General features: G+C 34.0%; 1 protein-coding gene across 1 annotated transcript; it reads right to left on the bottom strand.

Moving 5' to 3' along the window:
• Window positions 1-1,124: 1,124 nt before the first annotated feature.
• Window positions 1,125-15,472, bottom strand: LOC109154574 (ATP-dependent DNA helicase mph1-like). The gene is given in 24 exon segments (XM_019302352.1): window positions 1,125-1,925; window positions 2,102-2,248; window positions 3,135-3,186; window positions 3,412-3,861; window positions 3,938-4,573; window positions 5,498-5,564; window positions 5,643-5,975; window positions 6,067-6,194; window positions 6,342-6,507; window positions 6,578-6,654; window positions 8,177-8,247; window positions 8,347-8,407; window positions 9,005-9,135; window positions 9,463-9,604; window positions 9,607-9,655; window positions 11,077-11,190; window positions 11,296-11,417; window positions 11,515-11,569; window positions 11,819-11,910; window positions 12,985-13,099; window positions 13,222-13,304; window positions 13,994-14,137; window positions 14,881-15,223; window positions 15,300-15,472. Coding segments are annotated over 24 exon segments (4,224 nt in total). The 5' UTR covers window positions 15,345-15,472; the 3' UTR covers window positions 1,125-1,324.
• Between the last annotated feature and the right edge of the window lie 93 nt (window positions 15,473-15,565).

Here is a 15,565-nt window from a genome sequence, read left to right as displayed (position 1 = left end):
CACCGTTCATCCGTTCGGTGCTTCACCGAAAAGTATAGATTTCTCGGTCACAAACTTTTAATGTGTACTATTTTAGAATTTCATTAATTCTGTTCAGTTTTTTGAATAATTTCTATTAATCATTTAATTTTATTTTATTATATAGGATTTTCGCTATAGTGATAATTTGGCATATTCGTTTACTAAAGTCTCTGCCTACATCCGCTTTTGAAAAATATATTCATAAAATTTCAATGTGTGAACTTGGAAGATTGTTGTCTTCATGAAGGAATTATGTCGTGATGATTTATGCTTGTACTCTTTTTCCCTTAGCTAGGTTTTTTCCTCTGGATTTTTCTTAAGCTAAGGTTTTTAATGAGGTAACCGGTGTAACACATGATTTCACATACTTTGTGTACTCTTTTCCTCAACTAGATTTTTCCCACTAGATTTTTCTAGCGAGGTTTTTAACAAGGCATGAGTATGGTAAGATAATGATCAAGGGGTATTTAAATATATCTATTTGTGACCATTATCCTAATTTTTCTCTTTCCTAATTGGATACAATTTTCTCATGATTATTATGTGTATATATATCTATGGTTATCTAATGAAAGTGATTCTGAAATTCTTGAGTTCAACTTGGCTCCTCTCTCTTCTTCTCTGTATTGTTTTGTGCATACAAACAAACAATTACACAACATTCACATGAGATAATTTACAACACGTTATCAGCACAAAGATACAATGTAACTTACAACGCTAACAATTTTTTTTATGGTGCGACTAAATTGAATAAAATCAAGCGAAATTATTAAAATCATCATAGAGAAAATATAAGACAAAATCGACTAAAAATTCATAGTAACAAAATTACTTTTTTCAAATTATTAATAAATATATAGGTTTTATATCTTATATTTAGAGGTTAAGGACGCAATGACATAAGATGAGTTTAAAGTGTTTAAAATTGTCCATACATTAGTTTTACACTGCTTTCAAGTAGGTTTTCCAAATTGCAATCCGCAGGAAATAAAAATAAAAATTAGGGTTTCGATTACAAGGCTGCTAGATTCAGTTGAATTTGCAACCAAACGCTAGAGATGTAACAATAAATGAAAATTACCATCATTACAAATGGGAAAAAAATTAGAGCTAAAAATTACTTTTATTAGGACTGATGAAACCCTAATAATCATGCAAAAAATTTCATTTCTTTACAATTCACAGTTCCTTTGCTGTTGATTAAGTGATACATTTATCACTTTAATCCATTAAATAATAATACCCTGAAAATTAATTTATGTACAGGTGAGTAGAGAAATGTTAACACTAGTCCACAAAACTAAATTCCAAGATCAAATGAAGGAACATCACTTATAAGATCGAATGAAGGAACATCACTTATAAGATCAAATGAAGGAACATCACTTATAAGATCAATCTTTCGAGGAATTGGTATTGAAGCGGCTTGGTTGTGACCTAAGCTTTGTGATTTATGCCTAAGTATTCTGGCAGCTTCTTCTTCCACTGCATCAAGATCGATACCTCGAAAAAATTCATCATCATCATCGTCAAATAAAACCGCACCTTCATTCCTACGCTCTTGAACTGGAAGGGGTGAGCTTCTGCCTCCTCCGGTTTCTGGCTGAAGCAAGAACTCGTTCTCCAAATTCCGTGCAGGTAGAGGGCTAGTCTCACTAGCTTTTCGTTTTCTGTTTTCGATCTTGCTCTCTTTCTCTTCTAAAGAACGTATGGTTGCACATGGCGTCGCTTCTGAACATCTAGTTGTAGACTCTAAGCCAACCTGGGGTGTTGGGTGATATGTTGTTCCTGAAGAGCTCATAGTTACATTTGTTATGCTTCTTGGAGCCATAGAATCTGGAGTTTGATGACTTAAAGCTTTTGGCAATTGCGCCATTGGTGATTGAGTAAGTAAAGATCGTCTGTCATGGAAGATAAAGATAAAATTAAATTGTGGAACGATAATAATGTAAATGTAGTTATAGGAAAACACAGTAAAAATTGACTTAATGATGATAAGAAAAGTTTAGGAGAATAAGCAAATTGACCATTAGAAGGGTTGAACACAAACAAAATTATAAAGATAATAAAAAGAAACCTGTAAATTGCCATCATGTCCATTCTACTAGAGTCAGCTTGAGTGTTTGCTGCAGTAAAATTTATCCTGTCATCAATGAAACTATCATCATATGAATTACAGTCCTCTTCTTCCTCATCATCAGATTCCAAGCCTTCTGAAGACACCCTGAATAAGAATAATCATTAATAATTAATAATCAGGTTAAAAGGGAAAATTATTCATAATAATTGAATGAAATGTCTGTATGCTCTCTTTCTTTGACTCCATATGTCCCATTTTATGTGTCTGGAGTTATTTTTAATTCAATTTTTCATAATATTAAATTTAGTATTAGTATATAAAATTTACTCCTGTCTCATTTTACATGTCATGTATATTATTCATTGGTCAAATCAAAATTTTCTTCTTTGCTTATTTTCTTTATTATTTTTAAATTTAAAATTTTGTGTTTTATAGTACTTTTAATATAGTTTCTAAATATATACATTTTGTATACTAATACTAAACTTAATGTTATGAAAAGTTAATTTCAAAATAACTTCAGTCAATCATCGTTAACCAAACCAGACACATAAAATGGGACGGATGGAGTATATATTTATAAACTACATTAAAAGTACTTCTAAGCACACAAAAAAAAAGTCAAATTTAAAATTAATTAAAAATTACTAAAAAGAATAAGAAAAGAAGAAAGAGTTGGTTTGACCAATTAATAGTAAACAGTAAACAGAACAGGTAAAATGGGACAGAGGGAGTATTATTTTGGTGTTTAATTATTCTCTTCTTCTGGGATTGGAGGGAGAAGACAATAAATGGAACCCCTCTCAACTAAAAACTGGTTTCAAAGTTATCCAAGGGGATATTGGACATGAAGACCTTTTATAGGAACAATATTAGTACCTACTGTGATCTAGCACTGTTACTACTGTTCATTACTAAATTCAACATTTCTCTCCGTAAAATAATTGTAAATTTGTTTTTCATTAAGAATCGTAGATAAACAGAAGCAACCAATTAGTATCAGCATTTGTGAACAAGTTCAGGCACTTACTCGGCTTCCACTTCAATGAATGCCCTAGCATCATTTACTTGCTTCATCTCACCTGAAAACAGTACAAGACAAATAGATTCAAGAAGAATGATTTACAAAAAGTAATCACAGTTCAAACTTCATGGCGATGCAGAATTACTAGAATTGATCATACCAGCAAGTCTAGATAAATATAGGATGCCTAAGACGGGATAGAAAAATAAAAGAGAAGCAATACTATAGGAAACAATCAGACAACTGTTACTGGAGAACAAAAAATAGCTGAAATTATTTATACCTCTGCGTTTCTTATTTACAGTTTGGTTGGCGGTAAAACAAGAGCCTGCCAGTCTTTTTGGAGGAACATTGGTTTGCTTGTTGCATTCTAGAGAGGTTTTTCTACAAGGATCACCTAGCTTGCGCAATCTTCTAAATTTGGGCTTTTGTTCAACTCTTTCTGACTTGTGGTGAGATTCCAGATACCAGTCTTTGCTACAGCTTGGGCTCGACAGTTTTTCAAAAGGAGTTTGATTACCATAAAAATTTGGATGGGAAGACCTTGAATCTCTTGATGCCTCCCTTTCTCCATTTTTATCCCTTCTTTGTAAAGGAGTGAATGTTTCATTGATTTGTGAAGGCAGAACATTTTCCCCAATGGTAGTACTGTAATGGACAGCCTGATTACTCTTTTGCAAGGATCCCATTAAGCCGTCTGAATTCAGCTTCTGTCCTTCATCGTTTTCTCTATCTGTTAAAGAACTCATAGACTTAGTATCATCATTTAGACAGCATCAACAAAGATAATTAACAAGAGCAATACAAACCTGGACTGTTTAAGGGAGATTCCGGAACAACGCCACTCATGATCAAGTTAGTTAGTCGTGGACTATGTGCTGCCACATCTTTGGAGTCATTGCTCAATTTTTTAATATCTGTATTATCTAGTATTGCTTCAGGATCCTCCCCAGTTCTACTATCTTTTGATTTTACCTTGCAAACTGGAGTTTGAAGAAATCTGTCCGAATGAAACACTTCTTCTTGCCATTCATCCATATTGCATAATCTGGATGCCAGAACATTCGCTTCCATTCTCTCCCCAAGATCATCAAACACTCCTTTAAATTTCATAGTCTTTTCATGGATAAGGTCATTTGAATCCATACGGTCACAAACATCTTCCTTTGGAAGCTTCATCATAGCCATCAAGTCAGCACCCACACATTTAGGCTCCAGAGCTTCTTTGGCAGAAAGTCGTGGAACTGGTGAGACTAGGACATTTCCTAGATCATCAACAGTCACAAGCTCTGAGTCAAATAGAGAGAGATGGGTGTGGGAATTCTTCCCTGTAAATTCCTTCACAGAATTTATCACTCCAACTATTGTTTTCACTGGATCTTTATCATTCTCTGATAATTCTCCCTCACAATCCTCTTCTGGTGAGCAGCCAAATGTCTCCAAATCTGAAACCAGAAACTGAAAGTATGAATACCTGAAACAGTATTCAAGTAATCCCATTTTTCCTTTTCTTAGCATGCATATGTCAGGAGGATGGAAAACATAAGACAGATTAGATATATTAGTTGCATGCCATATCAGTCACTAACAAGAAACTACTTATGGTGCAGAGCAGAACAGACCATATTTGCACCTTGAGATACATTATAATCACTTGAATATTTAATGACCTTTCTCTATCTTTCTGCTTTACTTTTCATGTGGTGATAAAAAATAACGAGAGAAAAAAGGGTAAAAATAAGGAAATGCCAAAGAGGGAGTGAACAAAGCTGTGTTGAAGAGATTTACATTGAATTTTTCACGAGTCTAAAAATCCACAAGTAATAAACACAAGACAAAACTACAAGTATTTGTTTGAATAATGAGAGGAACCTAGCTAACCTGTGCTTCAATTAGTTTAGTAAAAAATTGAAGTATAATTTCTGTATTTCTGACCATTTCCTCCAGTAAACAAGGAGAAAAAATTTAATGACAAGATACATACACTAAAAGGTAGGCACATAGGGTTGCAAATGTGATTCTCCCTCTGGATTCTGACCAACTTATTAGGGCTTATTCTTTCTGAAATATTGAGATTGTATCATTGAGTCAAGTGGTACTGTTTTCTATAGTTTAATTACTTTCATATTATCTAGTCCTAATTTTTGAAACTTAAGCTTAAGAGCACCAAAACTTAGGTTATTATATTGTCATATTGACCCATAAAAAAGTGCCCAAGACTCTTTTTGGGACAGAAGCAGATCAAAGCAATGAATTAATAAATTTAAAAACATGAATGATTTACATGCTCTCCATGAAAATATGGCTACACGGAACCTTCTTAATAGTGTACAGTGATCCAAAAGCTGTCAACTTTGATATTGGTTTACCTTCTTCGCCATTTTCATATGTTTCCGCAACTTCAACTCTCATGCACAGATTTCCAGACGGTTCAACCTGAGGCATCAAAAAAGTCAAAAATAATAATAACATTCTTCTACAGATAAGTAAATTTATTAAGCTTCCAGAACAAACCTCACTTGAAGCTTTGGCATAACTGGAAAATGCTAACCCTTCCAAATGCTGCATTGCATCTATTAGCATCTCTGTTCTAAATGAATGTGATACTCTGTGCACCCTAGATGGTAAGGCCTGGAAATGACGGTATGCAATTAATGATGGCTTCGACAAACTCTCTCCACTTGAGTTGAAATATTTTGCGAGCAAGTCTATTTCAGTGTCACTGAGTTTGTTTTCCAGCGTAGGAATTTGAACAGGGTGAGCGCCTTTTGCTTTCTTGCCACGAGGAACAAATGTTTCAATCAAAAGCTTAACATGCTGAACTTCTGGTCTGATAACATGTGGAATCTGCAAAAGATGCATTTACATATCCAATGCAGAAATTATAAAGGTAAAAGCTGTTGTGAAACTGAAACTAACTAAATGAAAAGGGGCATACCATCCTTGGACTGGGATGAAAATTAAAGCTATTCATTCCTCCATTCCTCATGAGCTTTTTCAAATTCTTGCTGTTTGCTTGCTTTCGCATATAACCTTTTAATTCTGATCCTTCAAAAGCTAAAATTAGTAGGATCAAGTCAAGGTAATCTATGCCAAAAAAGGTATACACCTATATTTCCAAAAAACAAAAAAACAAAAAAACAAAAGAAATTGTATGTAGCTTAAAATATTTCAGAGGCAAGAAAATCATAAATATAGATGGCAAAAGGATATCAACTCGTCCTTCACGTTTCCTTCCTGTCCTCCCCATGCGCTGAGTCATTCTCAAAGGGGAGACATTAGAATCAAAACATATGACCAGATCAACCTCCATTATATCCAGACCTTCTTCTCCAATCGAGGTTGTAACAATGACATTGTACACACCAGCTCGAAATTTCTGCTTGCAACAGTCAAATGAGTAGCTGTAAGATGTGAAGAGATAATGTAGAAGAATACAAAAGAATTACCTCAAGAACAGCCTGTTGTACTTTTTGTGACTGTCCCTTTAATTGTACATTTTGTGACTGTCCCTTTAATGCTTTGCCTGTAAAACAATTGACTAAAGTTAATTAGGCTGACCCTAGATCCTTAATAATGAGAATGCATTTTGCAATTTTTGCACTACTTCAATATTCTCAGCATTGTGGTAAAAATGTTTTCTAAATAAAATATAAGGAATGGATGCAATAGAAAGCAAGCAGATGGTATTTTTAAATTACCAACTATAACATGGCCAACTAACCACTTCCTGAAATGGCAAATCTGGCATGAGTTCAATGATCAACCAATGAAGCTAAGTGCATGAAATGTAAAGCATGTGCAATGTAATTCCTTCTGTAGTTCTAGGTCTATTCCTACTATTAACCAAACAATGAAATATAATTCCTATTATATTCCTCCTCTATTCCATTCTTTATGGAATAGCATTTCCTATTCTTCCAACTTTCATCCCGTGAGCCAAACATGCTGTTAGTTCTAATTTATTATACTTTCAATCATTCTGTTATTTCATGTAGTTGTATTCATTCCTCAAAACTTGAATCTTCATCTTTTGTTAAATGTTGTTTTGGAGTATTTCTATCATTTATATACAACCATCTCATGGAAACGCCTTTTGTCTACTAAAAAAAGCTGATCCAAGGATATGACATTACCCTGTGCAACAAAATTCACCAAGTTTACATTAGAGCATGCTTTGACACGGTAGCCTATGTACCAAGTCAGAGAGATCAACGTTGGTTACAGATGAAGGAAATGGTGTAGTGAAACAGTTGCTGCTATACTATTCATTTACCATAACATCCTCATCTTGAACATTATTGAGAAAAATTATAAGATAATGCATTGTACCCTCATTAATAGCTTAAACTTTTAATTGATTTAGAGCACATACTTCAATATGGTACTCATGCATGCAAAAAGTCCTAGGTCTAAAGTTAATAATAGAATAATAAATGCGAAAGTTAACTACTAACTTAAACTTTTAGTTGAGACAGAACACATACTTCAAAAAGCATAAGCACTTTTCACAAATCATCAAAAACAAACTAAAACTTAGTCAAAATTGAGTGTAAGTGTGTAACCATGGCATCTATACGCATATTTGACACAGATGATTTAGCCGATAACATATGATCCATACTAGACTAAAGTATTATTAAAAGCTAGTGAAGAGTTTAAGCTTGCACCAAAAAAAAAAAAAAAAAAAAAAAAAAAAAAGGTAAAGAGTTTAAGTTAGACCCAATGCATAAGGTGCACACATCATGCAAGATATACACAACCTGACCTCTGTTTTAGAGTGTTTGTTTCCACAACTCAAACCTTGATTTAACAGTCAATTTGGTTGCACTTGGCTATTACACCAAAACCAAACTTCCTAGAGAAGAATCATCTTTCTTTATGCTTCAATTATGCGAAACTACATTCTAGCTGGCTTGCTCTAAGAAGATTTTTTACAGGAGTTTGCCACATCTCAAGGAAAATATTCCACAAAACACTAAGTATTAAGTATGTCAGTGGTGAGATATTGATACATCAAAGTGTGCAAAATATGTATACTGAAATACCTGAGCTTTGGCCAATGAACTCAGTTGCTTTAACAGATGGTCCTATGTTTGCTAATGCATCCATTATGTCCCTGAAGCAGAATAAGAGCTTTCAGGCAACAAGAGTTAAATGTTTTTACTATAAGATGGCATTATAAAGAAAAAAAGTGAAAGGAATGAATCGCTTTTACCTTACGCTTACTCTAAAATTTGAGAAAATGATAACCCTTGAGTTGTTAGGATCATTCATTTCTGCATAAGCCATAAGCATATATATAGGTCAGCTACTCCCTATTTGCTATATATCTTCATTCAAAGCAATATAAGAACAAGCAAAAGAAACCCCCAACCTCTTAACCAATATCAATTAGAACTGCCTGGGTCAAAAAAAGAAAAGGAAAGTTGGTACAAGACTCGTCTATTATTTGCAGTGCTGCAACAAAAAAGTAGTGTTTTGTTTCTCTTTTTGTTTATTCATTTAACTTTGTTATTATGATTATTACTATTGTTGGTGTTGGAGTGTTATGTTTTGACAGAGGAGGTAACCGAAGGTCTAGATTTTTGCCTACATTACACAGCACTGAAGTGATAAACCTATATGGCACCAAGTGTGAGTCAGATCAACATGATAGGCATTCACCTATTCTCTGTGCATTTTAGACAGTGCCAAGAAAAAATAGTTTACATAATAGTATAAACAATTGCATAAAATATATTCCAACCAATAAAATGAATTTTAAATTAACTATAATCCATGTAGGTGATCATAGAAAAGAGGAGAGGCATGGCCCACTAGTTTTCATCCATCAAGCAAACAGAAATTAACGTGATAATGTCAAAGAAACATACTAAAGTGATCGCTTAGTATTTCCAGCATTTTTGATAGTTTGGGATTAGGAGCCCCATGATCTACAGTTTTCTGCATTAGAAGTTTTGCTTTCAAAAGAGTTTCATTTCTACTCAACAGTCTACCAGATGCCCTGCAAAGAAAAGTTATATGTTCAGCAAGCTGAAAAGAATGTTTAGGAAATGCATCTACTAAGGGAGAATAAGATTATAAAAATAAAAAATAAAGAACAGAAATTAGCTAGGCAATACAAATTTATAATTTACATGGTAGATTGGTAGGTGCTTCAGAATTTTTTTAAAGAATTTATAAGTGAATAAACCTCACACGCAATATGACAAGCCACAGAAGATTGAAACTGATATAAGCTTGACTAAAATAATGCTAACTCAAAAATAAAGGAAAAAAGCAAGATTTAAAAGTTCTATATATCAAAAGGAGAAGGAGAATGAGGACAAACCCCTGTTGCAGCTTGTCATTAACCATCCCACATGCAAGTTTTATTCCATGGCTCGAGAGATGCTTTCGTATATGATAAAGTGTCAACAGAACTGCAAAGTATCCTTCAATTTCACCATACTTCATATGTGGCAGGTCTCTGGGGGGTCTCTATGAAAATTTTCCCGTGATTTAAGTATATCACATGGGCTGAACTGTTAATCATAAAAGAAGAATGACCGTATAGTCATGAAATAGTCTGTTTCAAAATAAGAGAGAGAGAGAGGGGGGGGGGGGGAGGGGGGGGGGGGTGCAGAACAGGCCAACTAAGGAAGTGAAGAAAGCAAAAAAAAAAAAAAAAAAAGGAAAACTGATTTTTCCCCCCATTAGGAAATTGTAAGATCAAATTAAGAACAAGTTCCAGCTATTGCATAACACCGCTAGGACATTGTTGAATATTAGGAAACCTTTATTGAATATTAGGAAACTACTAGTAGGGTGGACTTAGTTTCCTATTCCTATTAGGATTAATTTAGTATATAGTTTAGTATATATAGAGGCACATAGGGAGATACAATCTATTGTAATCTTTCATTATAATATATTCTCTCTATTCTTCTTCTTCTTTGGTTTCTCACATATTTTGCTTCTGCCTAACTGGCGGGTGGTTGTTATTCTCCACCTACCAGCCCTTTCAATCCCTCAATTTCAACAGACATATAACAAAGCTTTTTACCATATTAAAGTTGCAAGAGAAAGAAAACATGTTATAATTTTAAAATTTGTCAAATAAATAGCAACCTTTAAAGTTCCATACCTAACTGTTAGGGCTATAATTCAACCCATCATGGCCCAAGTACTTTTCTGTCTGAAGAAGATTGATCCAAGAAAATGCACTTGAACCAAGGAGTTAAATTCAAGTCTCATTTAAGGTCCAAGGGATGATTTTCCTCTTTTGCCCCTAATTTGGATTTTAGCTATAAAAGGGAAAAGAGACAAGGGAAGGGGGCTCTCTCTCTCTTCAACCACCTACTACTCACCCAAAAGATTATTCATCTCCCCCATTGAAAAAACTACCCAAGCTACCACTTTCATATTCATCTTCTTCACAATACCATCCTCCAAGCAAGTTCTCTCAACAATATAGTGAAACCTTTGGCTAGACTTAGCCCAAAAAGCCCAGTAGATTTTCCATTTCGAGTTTCCATATAAAAATCATGTCAATTTATTTTCTTTATGTTATTTTATTTATGATTTATTCTTTGTGGGTTGTCTTGGGCCCCTTAGATCCCAAAAAAACTACACTAACAAATGAATTTTCTTCCTACTATGACGCATTTGTGATATGATAAGCATGTTTTCTTTTTCTTTTTTTAATTAGGAATCATAAAACAGGAGAGTAAGTTATATTAACATAGAATCTAATAAGTATATCTCAGTATATGAGCTAAAATCCTTTTAAACAATTATTTATATAAAAGGTAGATTATTCAATTTCAACTGCTAAGGTATAATTTAAGTGTTTGCTTTGTTTTCTTTTATATAGTGAGCTGGGGGATGGGAAGGAAAGGATGTTGCAAAGTATACTTTTCTAAAGCCTTTTTCATTCAAAGAATAAGGATAATAGGATTCTTACTGCCTGATAATCTCTATTCTGAAGTACTCCTAATGCAGAAAGCCGAGCAGCAAATGGGCGTATTACATCCAAAAGCAGATTATTAATTTCAACAGTATCTTTTTCCATGGGAACCTATAACCATTGACAAAACTGTCTTTATGTGCTGAATAATGGACTTCAGCAGGTAGCAGAAGACACTTACAAACACACACAAACAATTTAAAAAAACATGTGTACCTTTATCTGTTCCATCTTTCGGTGATGCACATAAGGGAGCACATCAGGATCACCTTCATTTCGGTATTCTAGTGTGGATATTTGTAAATTATCAATAACATTCTGAACTGCCTGCTGTTTAGCTGAATTGGAAATTATCAGAGAAGACAAAACAAAAAATATATATATTAAAAAAAGCATATTACAACTATGAGAACCTATAAATGATTAGGTACTTACATCCAGGTGTTGCACTTAATGCCAGTATTCTGAGTTGTACGGGAACAGCCATCAACTAAAATAAGAGAAACTATCAGAAGAATCATTTGGCTTACTCACAAAGTCAAAGAGCAAGAGCAACAAATTCCAAGCTAAATATCTTAAAGCACAAGATTAGCATTTTCCACATTTATCCCCATAAATAAAAGAAAAAATACAAAAAGTTCACTTCAATCAGAACCAAACAGCTAAAATATACTAAGCCTCATGAAGATGCTATAATTGCTATCTATGACACAGTACAAAGCACCAAGTCAAGACAAACCTCGCGAACCACTACACAATAAGAGTAATTTCCAGTAGCACGATGAGCTTCATCAATCACCAAGCAAACAAGATGTTTCACCATACATGTACCTGAAAAGTATTAATCAGTATTCAGAAAAATCTAATGTGAAGATAAAGATATGAGGTTAATCACAATAAATTCCTTGAAGGAGAAAAGTTTACACCATCACCAACAATTCATTAAAAAGAGCAAGTAAAATTTAGAATCAAGGTGTAAATTTCATGTTCTAATCAAACAGTAGAAAGAACAAAATCCAAAATATAAAGTCAAATACAAGAAAGGATGAATATCGAAGGTCCACTTTAACATTCATCTTCATCCTTGGCCACCCTATCAAAATATGCCTATTGACGTGTCTACCATTCAAAACACAGATAAAAGATGAAATAGGTCTATGATTGTATTGTGTATTGAACAATCACAGATAACTCCTTCACCCTTAACTATTCATTTGGATTAATAGCATGGTACCCTCACATATGCTCATAGTCATACCCATCAGAAAATAAGATCTCTTGCATCAAGCATTATCCACGTTCAATTCCTTTCCTTTCATTGCTTTATCATTAACATCCCTTGACTCTAGTATCAACCCATCCCTCCTCTATTAGAATAATCTAGCCTTTTCTAGAAAAACTAGGCATTCCTCATTAGTTCCATGAAAGAGATGTTCATTTACATCCTTGCAAGTTGCAATTCCCACAAACTCAAGCTACTCTCTTTCACAGACCATAAATTTACACCTCTGCCAAAAGCAACATTTTATGCCTTTCGGCTTTCACCACTCTTGCTAATTATACCAACATGGTCTAGATGCTAGATGGTGATTTCATTAGCTCCACTCTCAGAACTATTAGGGTTTAAACTGAAGCCCAGGAAGTATCATGATTCACATTCACATATATACTAGTATACTACTTGAAATTTTGTAAATTGTCCCTTAATTTTACCAATCTTAATGAGGACGATATAAACAAAATACCATATTAATTCTAGAACAAAGTATCATACAAACTTCAAGTTCAAATATAGTTTAAAACTCAGACATCTCTGTGTAAAACAGTTTTTGTTTTTATTAATTGCTAGTGTTTAATATCATGAATCCATTTTCGAAACAAAATCAGAACTAAAGTAAAATTAACCAGAAAGGATGTCCTTCTCCAGCACTTGTGGAGTAACAAAGAAAACTCGTTTTTCTTTCCAAAAGCTTGCTCTTCTAGTAGGATTTGTTTGACCGGTCAGATCAATTGTATATTCCTGCATTTAGTTTAATAACAATCATCTCAAATTTTGTAAACATATGAAAACTTTGCTCTATATGAACACTAAATTAGCAATACAAGTATACAATTATATCAGAGATTGCTAGAATACCTCACCTGTGGTATGTCTACAATGTTATGGCATGCCTCAATCTGTTGCATAACAAGGGGCCGAGAAGGAGCTGCAAAAACAATTTTTCCTGCCATGACATATGTACAAAAGTAAATATCTTACTATCAAGTTTCAACATTTTCCTTAATAGACACAGTTAAGAGTTGAAAGAGGACCATTATCTACGATGCTACAGTTATTCCTTTTGGATACAGATTACAAGATGAATGAACAGTTTTCTGATGAATTATGAATATTATTAAATTTTTTAACAATTCATAGAAGCTTATAAAGTCAAAGCACAAATTACATAAAAGTTAAACTCCAAAGCATTGCAATTGTTTGAAACACTGAATTCATGGGTGCTACTTTGACCTTCCCTGCATAAATAATTCTCTTCTCTGTTGATAAGAACTTCTGCAACAATATGGTTAAATTCATATCATTCTAAATTCTCAAACTAGTAATTTAGTTTATGTTGAACTTTATCTAATTAGTATCACTTGAGTAATTACATAAACAAGTAATTAAGGCCTCTTTAGGATGAGTTCAATTTCAGCCCAGTTAGATTTATCTCTAGTTTAATAAGCACTTATGCTGAATTTTTGCAGTTTTTGGATGGGATTATGGAAAGAGTTTATAGCTTCTAAACAGCTGATTTGAACTTACATTTAAAAGCCACTTCAAAGAAATATTAAAATTGTACCATCTTATAGTGGGCTAGAGAAGGACAATCATATACACACTAAAGAAATTTGCTAAATAGTATTGCAGTACCTTCTGGAAACCACCTGAAATAATTATACATTACAACAGCAGCAATGAAGGTTTTTCCAAGCCCGGTAGGTAATGCCACTAAAGTATTGGAAAACAGTGCAGTCCTTGTGATTGAGAATTGATAATCCCGACAAGGAAGATTCGCTGCAATAAAATTGAACTATGTATGGAATGTTCTTCTGAAAGAATAAGCAATAAAATGTAATTCAAGGAAAGACTTCTTTTTCATTCAAGAAAAAATTGGAATCAAATTCATATGTGATATAATATTCCAACCAAATTAATTAAATACGGACACTTCAGTTGGACATTACTCTGGTCCTCTGAAAGATGTAATCCAACACCACCTAATATAGGTTGAACTTACTGTTAAGGCTCACACATCAAGCCAGGCCTAGGAAGGAAGATGTATGAAATGAGCTCATGACCAAGCAGTCAAAAAAATGAGCAATTGGCCACCATACCAAACCCAAAATTCAAATTTGAGCAGAAACTTAAATTTTAAAAACTCAGAATGGTATCACCTAACTTTAATTCCTCTGATATAGAACAATAATACTAGGGCATTGGCATTGCCAGCATTTTCCCGAAGAAAAACAAATGCTGTATAAAAGAAAGTAAATTCAAAAAATCCAACATTTTCGTAAAGATTATTTAAAGAAATTAACAAGTCATGGTGCAAACTCCTAAGAAGAATTAGAGCAGGTCAGCTAATAGAGCTCAAACTTTAGCAACACCAGATTTCATAAACAATGATCTGGCAAAAAGGTCAATTCGCACAAATGCAATGAAACATTTGGCACTACAAAATCAAAAAAATTTAGTCGATTATACCATATGAGAAAATTTAAATTTAAAAAAAAAAGGCGGAAAAGAGGGAAAAGAACCTGGATAAATCCAAGTTTTTGCAGCCTCAATATCAATTGGAACGCAGCCACCATTGTCATCACTCTTATCATTATCAAAATCATTCTCATTTATATCTCCAAAGCCGTTCGAATTGTGGGGTGCGGGTTCCGCATTCTTCACTTTTGACGAAAAGCCCATAAATTTATCCAGCGTAGACTGCTTAGCAGGAGCACCATTGAGCTTTTTATGCGTTTGCTTGATTGGGGCATAGTTCGAAGTTGAAGCACCGGCAGAAGAAGAAGATAAAGGCACATTCACGGCAGCGGTTGTGGCCTCACAAGCCATGTCGATCTCCCTCACAGCTGCTTCCCAGTCAAATTCCTGAAAATGAAAAAAGAGTGCCTTGGAGTCAAAGAAGTTGAACTAGAGAAAATAGGGTTTAAGGGTTAGGGTTTACATCATCGTCGTCAATTGTCTGGAAAGGAGCTGATGATGAAGCCATGGTGAAAATTGCAATGCGGAAAATTCCTTGAGAAGGAAACCGATGGGTTTTGCCCAGGCGAGGCAGGGGCCAGTGAGAGCGGGAGGCAACTTTAAACGCTACTGCACAAAATTATATTCCGCTTGGATGTCAATTACGGACCGAAGACCCGACATATCGCCCGCCCCGACTTTTATATATACTAGTTTTTACCGCGGAGAAAAATATCATTTTTAATCCAT

The sequence above is a fragment of the Ipomoea nil genome, unplaced genomic scaffold, assembly GCF_001879475.1.
Source record: "Ipomoea nil cultivar Tokyo-kokei standard unplaced genomic scaffold, Asagao_1.1 scaffold2647, whole genome shotgun sequence".
Lineage (NCBI taxonomy): Eukaryota > Viridiplantae > Streptophyta > Magnoliopsida > Solanales > Convolvulaceae > Ipomoea > Ipomoea nil.
Note: the sequence above shows the minus strand (reverse complement) of the source record. Positions and strands in the feature narration are given on the sequence as shown.